The sequence below is a fragment of the Heloderma suspectum genome, chromosome Z, assembly GCF_057233095.1.
Source record: "Heloderma suspectum isolate Gila_16-S chromosome Z, 16-S_ref, whole genome shotgun sequence".
NCBI classification, from domain to species: Eukaryota; Metazoa; Chordata; class Lepidosauria; order Squamata; family Helodermatidae; genus Heloderma; species Heloderma suspectum.
Window position 1 is genome coordinate 5685539 of NC_139476.1, and position 13162 is coordinate 5698700.

The 13162-nt window shown below is 46.9% G+C and overlaps 1 protein-coding gene across 1 annotated transcript in view; it reads right to left on the minus strand.

The window, feature by feature from the left end:
• Positions 1–4382: 4382 nt before the first annotated feature.
• The window catches only part of CERS4 (ceramide synthase 4), a 66311-nt gene continuing 57531 nt past the window's right edge, over positions 4383–13162 (minus strand). The window contains exons 9-11 of the mRNA XM_084826273.1: positions 8191–8297; positions 7177–7333; positions 4383–5588 (exon numbers count right to left, since the gene is read on the minus strand). Of these exons, the coding sequence (XP_084682399.1) occupies positions 5394–5588; positions 7177–7333; positions 8191–8297 (459 nt within the window). The 3' untranslated portion in view covers positions 4383–5393. The remainder of the gene's footprint in view (positions 5589–7176; positions 7334–8190; positions 8298–13162) is intronic.

A 13162-nucleotide genomic window follows, 5' to 3' on the forward strand; every position in this document is an offset into this window, starting at 1 on the left:
TGCTCCAAGTTGGGCTGGAAAAGCCTCCCAAGTCTGGAATATTATAGAGCCATTGCTGCCTGTCAGTGGACACAAGACCAGTGGCCCATGTGGTATAGGAGCCCCTCCTGTGTCCTCACCCACTTGCCTGGGAGTAAACCCCAGTGATCTCAGTGGGACTGATGTCAGAATTAGAAAAACTTATCATTAAAAATCATCATCATTATCATCCTTCCCTCGAGGCAGATGCGGGTGGTTCCATCACTAGATCTCAACATGCCAGGGGGTGGGATTGTCATTTAACATATCCATCCAGGGTCCCAATCTGGTTATACACCTCTCCAGTGCCTGGAGCAAGAAGGAGTGGACTACGTCACAAGGCTGAATCCTTGGAAATCCTCTTGAGCATTTTCTTTCTCTTTTTTGGTCTCCCTCCAAGGCAATGGAGAATTTCATCTCCCAGGATGAGATACTGTGAAATGGTCCCGTCCCCCCTCTGCCCATTTTCTCCACTTGCAACTGCGGGTCTAGTTTCAGTCTTCTTGATGGGAAGCCTACAGGACATGTCCCGTCCTTTGTTTGCCTGCAGTATGAATTAACGCTACGGCGTTAATGGAGGAAAAATGCAGATTAGCACATTTGTGCAAGTGCAATATATTTTCCCAATTCTTGAGACAATTCTGCCTTCCCGCCCCCAGAAAATAATTGGGAAAATAGCTCTCCCTGTTCCTGTTTCACCACCTGCTCACAGGATGGGCCTTTTCATTCAGGCCTAGAGCGTGTAAATGCTCCCTTTATATTAAAATGCTTCCATTTGACAGGTCTCTGGGACTCCAGACTCTGGCTTCATCCATTGGCCAGAGAACCAAGGACCATTGGGAGCCTGCAACCCCCCTGCCCCAAGCCTCCCAGGAAGAATATCATGGCAAGGGAGGGGGGGACCACCCTGACACCATCCATTGGCCAGAGAAGGAACAGCTTCAGGAACCTTGTTTCACCCTTCCCAGCCAGAAAGAACACCAATAACAATGTTGACACTAAAAACGGGTGCTTGAATTTTGCGTTTTTCCTCCTCCCAATTCCTTTTTCTTTTGTGTCATGTCTTTTAGATTGTAAGCCTGAGAACAGGGGATGTCTCATTATTAATCTTTGTGAGTTGCTCAAGATGCTTTTTTTTTTGGCTGAAGAGCAGGCTAAAATCCTGTAAAGAAATAAGTAAATAAATATTACAGCAGAGCACTGCATAAACACCCTTATGTTTGTATTCCTAAACCCTGAAATACAGTTTGGCTAGTGGCCATTTTTGGTGTGAGCCAACTCTCTTTTAAGATTCTCTGGGATGTGGGGCTGGTCCTAGTACAGCACATCTTTAGCGGGGGCATGGGGCATACCTAAATGAATGTTTAATAAGAACAACATCGTGACCTTGTCAGCAGAAGAAATAATCTTCAATTTTGCCTTCATGGAAAGCCAACAGCTCCTCCCAGTGGTATGTTTTCAGAAAGACTCATATTAGTTTGCTAGCAAAATAAGTAAATCAAACCAGTCTGACTGGGAAGCAGCCAGAAGAGCTGTGCTGTGTGTATTTTCTCCCAGGTACACTCCCTGGACACAGTGCACCCTTTGCAATGTTTGGTTACATACATTTGCCAAGAGTAACATGTAGCCTCTTCCTGTCATGTAGCAGTATATGGTAGCCAACATGCAGCGGCATCTGGTGTTTGAGGGGGGAAACCCCATCCTGTTGACATGCAACAGCAGTCAGGACTTGACAGTATATCTGATGGTTGACATACAGCAGCAGTCAGCATTTGACAGTTTTGTAAACAGCATGTTGTACATTTTGTGTGACATCTTTTGTGTTTACTTTTGTGTGGGCATGTTTAGCCTTGAGAAGACTGAGGGGAGACAGGATAGCGCTATTCAAGTACTTGAAAGGCTGTCACAGAGAGGAAGGCCAGCATCTCTTCTCGATCATCCCAGGGTGCAGGACACGGAATAATGGGCTCAAGTTACAGGAAGCCAGATTCCAGCTGAACATCAGGAGAAACTTCCCGACTGTTAGAGCAATACAACAACGGAACCCATTACCTAGGGAGGCGGTGGGCTCTCCCACACTGGAGGCATTCAAGACAAGGCTGGACAGCCATCTCCCAGGGATGCTCTGACTTGGATTCCTGCATTGAGCAAGCAGTTGGACTCGATGGCCTTGCAGGCCCCTTCCAACCCTACTGTTCTATGATCATAAAACTTTATGATTCTATGATCTCTCTGCCTGTGTGCCCATGCTCACACATTTCTTAATACAGCTGAATTTTGAAATATTTTGAACCCAAAATACATTCCTGGGGCTCTGTGTGTGTTTCACTGAGCCCTAGAATTTCAGGTTTAACAGTAAAACCTAAAGCTGTGCAGCGACCCCTCCCTCCAACCTGCTTCAGACCACTTTGGCCCTATCCTGATCTGCTTCAAAACTGGACTGCTTCAGTCTGAATCACCCAGAACCACTTTGGGATTCAGACCAAAGTGGTACACAGCCCTACTAAAATCCTATGCACGTTTACTCCAAATCAAGACCCACTGTGTTCAGTGGGGTTTACTCCCAGGAAAGCATGCCTAGGATTACAGCCTTCACCTACAGAGCCAGCCCACTGTATTTTGGTGCCTGAGATGGGACATTTAGATGGCAACTGCTCCTCAGTAATTAACACAGGGCCGAGTCCAGTGGGACATTCTCCTGTACAAACCTCACTGAAATGAATGGAAAATGCTTTTTACTCTGGCCACTCCAGGAAATGGGATGGTGACTTTGACAGACCATGGTTCTGACCTTTTTGTCTTGTTAGGAAAAAAGCAGTCTATTGATGAACCACACAGGTAAATGGAATTCCAAGGTCCAGAAAAGGTATACTTCAGAATACGGATGTACAGATTTAGTTCAATCTGTTCTGTGTTTTGGGGATGATCAGGCCTCTTTTGTTCTGTCTTCTATTGACAGAATCAGATATATTTAAGCATAATTTTGTTCTGCTTGCGGTAATTCACATTAGCACTCATTCACATAAGCACTAATCCACATTTGTTAATGTGAATTAGTGCTAATGCCCTATAACTAATGCGGATTAGCACATTTGTACAAGTGCTCGTTAACACTAATGTTCTAATGCACATTAGTGCTAACGCAAATTAGCACAAATCCGCCCCCCCCCCGGTGAAAAAAAACAGTCTATAAGTCCATGGAATCTGCACAACTCTTAAAAAGCTACAGGTCAGACTCACAGAAATCAGATCTCATTTGAATCTGTTGCGGATTTCTTTGACATCCCTACCTTAGATTAGGCTAGGGACGAACAAGTGTGCCTTTATCACGCTTATCTTGTGGTCCTCCCATTTGGGGATCTGGCTGTCCATTGCTGGAAACAGGATACTGGGTTGGATGGACCCATCTTGTTCTGATCCAGCAGAGCTCTCATGTTTAATGCACTTTGTGGAGGAGGACCAGACATGGACAAATCTGTCAATTTGGGTTCCTGTCAGTTTTGCCCTTTTCGATCTGTCATTGCTTCTCACTTCTGCATCAGTCAGATAGATAGATAGAAAGAAAGATAGATTTCTAAAAGTCTGCATGAAAATTCGTACAAATTTTTGTGTTCGTTTCCCCTAATATATGCATTTTAATGCAATTTTGGTGAATAGATTGTTCTTTTATTTTCTGCAAGCAAGTTCCTCTTATAGAATGCATCTTTGTATGTCTTTTCCATGAAATGCTGTGTTTTTGCACTCACTTTCCCCCTAACGTTTTTGTACCCAGGTTTGGATTGGGAAACTGCATTGTAAAATTTGGAGACACACAAATGCTGAAGGATAATTGCATTTTGGTTCACATGTCGCAAACCAAACCTGATGCACCTCCAGATGTTTGAGACTACAACACCCAGCATTCCAGACTGGGTGTTGCTGGGGCTGATGGCATGTGGAAGTCAAAAACATCTGAAGGGCACCAGATTGCAGGAGGCTGGTGAACTGGGCTGGGAAAGGTGAATTAGATAGAGTTATCATCAAAATGCAAACCAAATTTCTCCCACATCATTCAGAGCTCCCTGGTGGATTGGGCTCACACCAGATCTGTATGTCTCTTATTCAACTGCCTTTGACAGTGCTCCAAGCCTGCTGCTTCAGGTAGCCTTCGAGATGCAGCCCAACTGTGTTAATAAGAGAGTGTCTCTGAGCATGTGCAGACTGCTTTTGTATAACCAGGACTGAGGGGTTGGGGGAATGGGTGGGATTGACCTTGGCGCCTCCGTTTCTCACAAATAAAACATTCCAGTTGCTTTGGGGTCTTTTGTGGAGATGAAAGGCAGACTGATTAAAATGGAGAGAGGCAACCAATTGGTTTTGTTTTTCTGGAATTACTTTATTATTATTGGTTCCAGCAGTTGGGTGAGGTTGCTCTCGAGGTCACTGGGCAGTAACGTCAGGAAAGAAACTGAAAATACAACCAGAATGGGACCCACCCCAATTCCCACCTGGGAGGAGATAGTGTGTCTTGAAGTTGTAAAATCAAGTTCAATTCCCCCCTTTTCATTTGGGGAGGGGGGTAGCATGGCAACCTTTCTCCTGGCCAATGGTCCACCCAACGATCAATTGTGGTACCCTACAATGAGAGACACTAAAAAAAAAACCCCACCAATTCCTCCTCTCTCCTTTCTCCTCCCTCTTGTCATGTCCTGTAGAGATGCAAAGGTCCTTCTTGCACCTCTACTGAGTTCCGAGCGACAAGAACCCCATGCAAACCCTCAAACAGCGTCCAGCAACTTCTGGGTCTGACACCTTCCCCGTGAATCCCACACCCCGCCACACCACTGGCTATTGGACATCTGCGCTGCCTTAACACTCCTCCTCGTGTGCCACCATCATGGAGACTCTGCCTGTTCCAAGGGCATCATAATCTCCCAGTTCCGGCCTTTCTCCCTTCTCCCCCCTCCCAGATCCATGAGCTGGGATCACTCGCGTTCACTTGTCCACTTCCTGTCCTCTGGCGTGGGCTCCTGGAAAACTCAGCCAACCAGATGATGCTGTTGATTACCTGGCAGGCATCACATGTTTGGAATGGTTGTCGCAGCCTTGATTCGGACCGACCTATGAAAACAGGCACAGCTGTCTTTATTCCACGTGATCCCTTTTCGTCCCCTTCCACTCTGTCCAACCTCGAGACTATGAGCGTAACGACGATGATAACATGACGGAAAGCAGCACAACCCTTGGGTGTTGTTTTCGTTTTTTTTTGGAGGGAGTCGAGATTTGGTTAGGAGGCCAGGATTACGCCCTTCCAGGACTACGAGAAGCGAGGGCAAGGTAGTACGGGCGCAGGGCAGGAGTAGTCGGCGAGAGGCAGTTGGCGCAGCCAGCTGGGGTTATCTGGTTGTGGTGTGACCGCTGGCCGGGGGGCTTTGGCTGTTCAGCTGCAAGGGTGTGTCTTTGCTGATACAGCTGCCATTGCTGCTGGGCTCGTAATGGCTGGTACCATTTTTCTTGGCTTCCTTCTCCTGCCCCATGTCCTCGTCACTCTTCTCGCTTTCGTCCGTGTCGCTCCTCAGATCCTTTTCCATCTGTGAGAAAGAGAGAACCGAATCTTTGGTCACTGTCAAGGTTCCCCTTACAACCTGGACCCCCTGAGCAACTCCTTAAGGCTCTCTTGTCTCCTTAAGAGTTCCACCTTCCTTCTTTTAAACTTCACCTTCCCAGTAATGCAAGGTTTAGGCTGTAGACGTGGGGTGACTGACACTCTAGGCACAGGGTTTAACCACAACAGTTTACTGGGAAATTTAAAACTAGCAAATCACAACTAAAGGCATTTACAAAATAGAGCTCAGTGATACAAAAGGCATTAAGAGCAAATAAACGTGGCAAAATGCAAGTTCCTTTAGCCTAGCTATACTTAGTCTTCTCCAGGCTGCTGCTTCCTGTTCCCTCTTCAGGCTCTGGTCTCCCCGACTCTTTCTTACTGGCTCTCTCACTCTCTTTATATACCCTCCTCCCTCAAAACTGAAAGTACTGCTTCAAACCTGAAGAAATGAAACTTAACCGGAGAAATGAAACTGACACCTAACAGGAGGAATGAAACTACTCTTCTCAGGGTTACCCCTCCCAACAGAAAACTCCAGGCCTCTAAGCCTGACCAGTTTTTTCCTTTGCCTCTGTAGGCCTCAAACCTTCACAGTCACCAATGACAGCACTCCCGCCCCACCACACCATATAAATCAGGGGAGGGCAACTTGAGCATGTCCAGGCGCCAATTTCCCAGATGGCCGTCAACAGATTCCCCTGTAATTTATTTATTTTGTACCTGCCATGTGCAGGGTATTTTGAGAGCCAGTGTGGTGCAGTGGTTAGGGTGTTGGACTGGAACTTTGAAGACCTGGATTCTAGTCCCCACTCGGCCATGAAGCTCACCAGGTTACTTTGGGACAGAAATGGGCGAACAAGCCATGTTCGCAATTGCTAGAAATTGTTTCATGCCTGACTCCCATTTGCGTTCACTGCTCGCTCTGCATGAATGGGAAACTTCTGCAAATTGAGCAAATCGAACTGGAGATTTATGCAAGTTTCCCCAAATTTGTGCAAATCTCCTAATTGGCTAAACTTTCCTCCATAGGCTACAGTTGGGCTGATTCAGGCTACAGAAGAAATTCGTGCGAATTAAGAAATTTGCACAAATCGAACTAGGAATCAGGAATGGGACAAACATGAGCACGTGTTCAACAATTCACAAATATTTTTGGCATACACCTGTTTTTGGAGCTTCAAAGGGGCATGCTCGCATGTTTTGTGAGCAAAAATGAAATTCTCACACATCCCTGCTTTGGGCCAGTTGCTGACTCTCAGCCTAACCTACCTCACAGGGTTGTTGTGAGGGTGAAACAGAGAGGAGGAAGATCAAGTACCCCGCCTTGGGGTTCTTGGAGGAAAAGGCAGGATGGAAACATAACAAATGAATAAATGATAATACTTTGCAGAGTACAAGAGGACCAGTCTCTGCCCTGCAAAGCTTACCAATTTCAAATTCTACGTGGGGGGTGGGGGGACAGAGGAAGGAGAGGGATGCCATATAGAGTAACTCCCCCTTCCCAAATTACTGATGCAGACATGCACACCAATGAAGGCTCCCACCCAACCCTGTCCAATTTCTGTCCGTACCATGCCGCACCCCATGAATTTATAAACCATTTGAACAATCAGGCAGGACCAGAAGAAGTGGAGGAGTTGCAGGATCATCAGCAGTGCGTTCATGAAATAGTAGCCGAAGAAGGGCTGGAAGAGCTCCATGGAGTAGTAATATGTGTTGTAGAGGACTCTGTGGGAGGCAAAAAGGTGTTTTTAAGGAATCAACAGGGATGTGAAAAGCATCAAAACCCGAGCTTGTCGAGTTCTCTGAGTTCCACCTAAAACCTCAGTCTGACTCATGCCCGTACCAGATTACACGCTTCTATTTTTTTTTCTGTTTGCATGACAATCGTATACTCGGGCATATATTTAAAAGTACGCAATCTTCTCCCACGGATTAAAACACATTTGTACGCACTTAAAAAAGCCAAAGCATACATTTTTCACAAGTATTCTTCCAGCGTACGTATTTTTCAAACATATCTTTCCCCTTGTGAAATGTATCGCAAACTCGGGGATGTTGGAGCAAACCGTGTAAATTCATCAGTGAATGGAAATGAATTTCTCATATGCCTCCAAGTTAATGTTTTTCATTTGTTGTTTTTAATGCTCATGTGTGCAAGTAACGGTTTTAGAACTCATGTTCTAACTTAGGCATGTGGGTCTAGATGGGGAAAGCATGGCCTGGCCTACAAAGATGTCAGACTCAGTCATGCCCCCTTTCCAAAGACTTTTTGGAAAGTTGTATGTGGCTTTTTGAACTATGTGATTTTCTATAGGGATGCTGGAGAAATCAATTTGTGGGATGAAGTTCGACATGTTTTCCTAGATTTGGGCCCCGGACTTCATTTCGGTTCCCGGTGTGATGTCCAGTTTGATCTGCAGTGAGTTGGGCCAGTTCGTGGATTTTCCAAGCATTTTGCATGGCGGGTTTTTGCGCAATTTCTGCAATTTGCGTAAATTTCCGATCAATTTGTGCAAATTTGGTTGCAATTTGTAGAAATTGCTCAGAAATTTCTGAAATAAAAACCCAGAGATGAAACTTACTTGTAGGGGAAAATCACCAGACGGGTGAACAGAAAAACAGCCGAGAAAGTGAGAAAAAGAACATTACAAATCTGCCGCCACTTCAGGTAGTTGAATATCTTGGTGGGCTGGGGAAAAAATTAAAATAGTAAAGGAGAGTGTTGCACAAATACGTCTGTAACAAAGCTATTAGAGACTATTTAAGGGGCAATTCAGGGGCAATTAATTAGTAGTCTACCCACCTTAACTACTTAAGCTTAGCCAAGATCAACAAGAAGCAATGTAATGGACTGAACCTAAAATCGATCAACTTTTAGTTCAAGTTGTTAGGAACCTTTGCTGAAAGTAACATACTTGCGAGTAGGCACTATGGAAAGATGAGGTTCCTATCTTACAGTCAAGACTCCAAACATTCTGATGAAAGAGGGTCTGTACCACTTATTTACAACAATAAGGAGAAATAATAATCAAACCAAAAGGGGGAATGTCGTAGCTAAAATGAAAACAAAAACTTGAGATGATTTCTTTTTAGAAATGGACACTATCAGGGAGAAAAAGAGGCATCTGATAGTGAAATGATGCCTCCATTTATTTATTAATTAAATTTATTAATCGCCCATCTGGCTGGTCACCCAGCCACTTTGGGCGATGTACAACATATAATAAAACAGTTTTAAACAATACAATTCTACAATAAAAACATTTTCTAAAATACCCTAACCCACCCCAAATGCCTCCCTGAACAACCACGTTTTTAATGCATGGCAGAAGCTCATTAAAGAGGGGGCATGGCGGAGTTCCCTAGGGAGGGAGTTCCACAGAGTGGGGGCCACCACAGAAAAGGCCCTCTCCCTCGTCCCCACCAGTCTAGCTGTCCTGGCTGATGGGACAGAGAGAAGGCCATCCGAGGCTGATCTTGTTGAGCGGCCTGTCTGGTGTTGCTGGAGGCACTCCTTAAGATAGGCTGGGCCGGAACCACATAGGGTTTTAAAGGTCAAAACCAACACCTTGAATTTGGTCCGGAAAACAACTGGTAACCAGTGCAACTCCTTCAGCACTGGAGTGATGTGATCTCGCCGGCGGCTGCCTTTAATCAGGCGAGCCGCCGCGTTCTGTACCAGCTGCAGCTTCCGAATTGTCTTCAAGGGTACATTTGATGGTTATAAAGCATGAACCTCTGCAGCGTTATTGAAAAAATCAGTCTCTAGATCAGGGGTGTTGAACCTCTTTCAGCCACAGGGCCAAATTCAATTTCGGAGCGGGGCTTGGGAGCTGCATTCCAGTGGTGGGTGGGGCCAAAGGGAAACGGGAAGGGGCCAAATATACAAAACTATCAGCGTATTGCAGCACCAAGCTCTTACTGACAGTAACTAAGGAGAGATATTTCAGTCTTTTAGAATGGGGGGGAAACTGCACAAAGGCCAGGAAATCACTAAACAATCAGTGCTTGTGGGAAGAGGGCTGGGGCTGGGCTGAGATTCCAAGGGGGCCAGATTTTGCCCCCAAGCCTGGAGTTTTACACCCCTGCTCAATGTTACATGTCACACACTCCCTCCTCCCTTCTCCTCCTCTGGCCTGGCCTCAAGGAGTTTCCAGCTATCTGTGGTTTGTCGTTACGTCTGAGGCAGGACAAACCATGGTTCACTTGATCAACCTTTTGTCCGAACCAGCAAATTTCGAATGTCGGTTTGTGATCCTGGCTTGTTTGGATAAACCATAGTCTCGACTGAGAACCCGAGAATGGCAGATTTGGCCCCCTGGCCTGAGTTTCCCCACTCTTGCTCTAGATTTCAGCAGTGGAGGCTCTGATGTCAGTTTGTGATCCTGGCTTGTTTGGATAAACCATAGTCTCGACTGAGAACCCGAGAACGGCAGATTTGGCCCCCCGGCCTGAGTTTCCCCACTCTTGCTCTAGATTTCAGCAGTGGAGGCTCTGATGTCAGTGGGGTGGTGAATCCACTCCAGGTTACAATCAGAACCAGTCAGAACTCTAAAGAAGCTATCCAAGGTGCAAACCAGTTCTGGCTGGATCTGACTGAAACCCATTCCTGGCTTATCTCTATCCCTCCCAGCTAGGGATGTACGGTGCTGGGAATTCTGGTCCATTTAAGCCCGACAGGATTCTGCAGTGTTTACATTCCACTACGCTGTGGTAGAGTGTAGCTTCACTGACATTGGAGCCACCAGCCTCCACTGGATTTCAGTCAAGCTTAAGCAGGACAATGAGGAATGAGATAGAAAAAGAGGAATGGGAAATAAAAGGTGATATGGAAGGGGGTCGGGGAGCACAAGACTACGAATATTTTTTTATATTCACCAACGGAACAACCTGTGGCAGTGAGTTCCATGGATTAACAGTGCATTATTATTTTTGGGCTTCCCTTCCCTTTGCTTTGCCTTTCTCGTTCTGATTTTCTCCTGAACATTTTGTGAAAGATTCCCAGAGCCAGCAGAGGGTGTAGAGGGAAGCCATGACAGTTTGAATTAAAAAGAAGAAGAATGATATGAGTTCACACCAGGCTCTGCCATTGCTTCCTGAGTCATCACTTCCCTTTATGTGGCTGAGGTTTGGCTTTTCTGCCATTTAGCTGGAAGTGGAATTCAACTGCAGGTTCCACACATCACATTTGATGATATTATCCAGCAAAACTTTCCCTGTGACCAAAATCCTGCTGTAATGTCCACTCACAAGTACAGTCAGGGCCAGAAATATTGGAACAAGGATAACTGTTTTGGCAGCTGGCCTCTACACACCACCACATTGAAGTTGAAAGGAAACACACCCAGATGGGAGCGAAGTCAGGACTTCCAGCTGTAATTCAAGGAGTTTGACAAAAGTGGGGCACTAACCATTCAGGAAGGACAGCTGGTGGCATACACACACACCCATCGTTCGTGGCTCATAAGTAATGGAACAAATCAACATCATTTCAAACTTAAGGGTCACCTTTAATACCCGGATGAAAATCCTTTGCAGTCAATGACTGCCTGAAGTCTGGAACCCATGGACATGACCAAATGCTGAGTTTCCTCCCTCGAGACGCTTTGCCAGGCCTTCACTGCAGCTGCCTTCAGCTGCTGCTTGTTTGTGGGTCTTTCTGCCTTCAGTCTTGTCTTCAGTAGGTGAAAAGCATGCTCTATTGGGTTGAGACCAGGTGACTGACTTGGCTATTGAAGAACATCCCACTTCATTGCCTGGACAAACGCTTGGGTAGCTTTTGCTGTATGTTTTGGGTCATGATCCATCTGCAATATGAAGCGGCGTCCTATCAGTTTGGCACCATTCGGCTGAATCTGAGCAGAAAGTGTAGCCCTATGCACTTCAGAATTCGTCCTACTGCTTTTATCAGCAGTCAGGTCATCAATAAACACCAGTGACCCAGTTCCATTGGCAGCCATACATGCCCAGGCCATAACACTGCCTCCACCATGTTTGACAGATGATGTGGCATGCTTTGGATCATGAGCTGTTCCTTTCCTTCTCCATACATTTCTCTTCCCATCATTCTGGTGCAAGTTAATCTTGGTTTCATCAGTCCAAAGAATCTTATTCCAGAACTGGGCAGGCTTTTTTAGGTGTTTACTGGCAAAGGCTAATCTGGCCTTTCAGTTCTTGAGCGTTACCAGTGGTTTGCACCTTGTTGTGAGGCCTCTGTATTTACATTCATAAAGCCGTCTCTTGACTGTAGATGTTGACAATGACATGCCTGCCTCCTCAAGAGCGTTCTTGACCTGGCTAGATGTTGTGCAAGGGTTCCTCTTCACCATGAGCAGCATTCTGCGGTCATCCACTTTAGTTGTCTTCCGTGGTCTGCCAGGCCTTTTGCTGTTGCTGAGCTTGCCAGGTAATTCCTTCTTTTTCAGGATGTTCCAGACTGTTGTGTTGGCCACTCCCACTGTTTTTGCTATCTCTCTGATGGGTTTATGTTGTTTCCTCAGCCTAATGATGGCCTCCTTCACTCGCCTCTTTGGACCTCATGTTGGGAGTTCCAGGGAACAGCTACCAAATGCAAATGTAACACTCAGAACCACCTCCAGGCCTTTTATCTGCTTGCTTGGTCATGGGGCACCCAGGAAACAGTCCACACTTGGCCACGCAGCTGCTTGTCAGCCATTCGTTCCATTACTTATGAGCCACCAACGATGGGTGTGTGTGTATGCCACTGGCTGTCCTTCCTGAATGGATAGTGCCCCACTTTTGTCAAACCCCTTGAATTACAGCTGGAAGTTCTCCATGAAGAATTTCTCCATGAATCTCAGGGAGGCCAAATGCCAGCGCATTCGGCCCCCTGAAATCGGTGGAGAAATGCTCTGCCCCCCCGCACCCCCCCCCCCACTTACCTTGTGCGAATGTCCCTGGCGGCGGCGGCTCCGGAGGCGGTTTGGCGGCGGTTTGGCAGCGGCGGTTGTGGCGGCCAGTCTTCCGACCGGCTGCCGCCGCCGCCATTTCCAAGTAAAACAAAAAAAACCACAAACAAACGTGATAGGCTACGTAAAGATTTACGTAGCCTATCACGGCTAGATTTTCAAAAAACACCGTGATAGGCTACGTAAATGTTTACGTAGGCTATCACGGCTGACTTTGGGGGGGGGGGGAAAGCGCGTACGCAAATGGCGGTGCCCATGGGCACCGCCATTTGCGTACGCGCGGGTTTTTTTTCTTTCACTCAGCTGTGATAGGCTACGTAAAGATTTATGTAGCCTATCATGGCTGACTGCAGGGACGCAAACGGCGGCGGCTACGGCCGCCACCATTTGCATCCCGGCAGGACAGCAGAATTCGTGGCCGGAGGGACGGGGTGCCTCCCCCCCGGCCAGAATTTCAGGGGGGAGGGACGGGGCACCTCCCCCCTGGCCAGAATTTCGGAGGGGAGGCACGGGGCACCTCCCCCCCGCCAGAATTTCGGGGGGGAGGGACGGGGCGCCTCCCCCCCGGCCAGAATTTCGGGGGGAGGGACGGAGCGCCTCCCCCCCACCGCGAATCAAGCTTCGG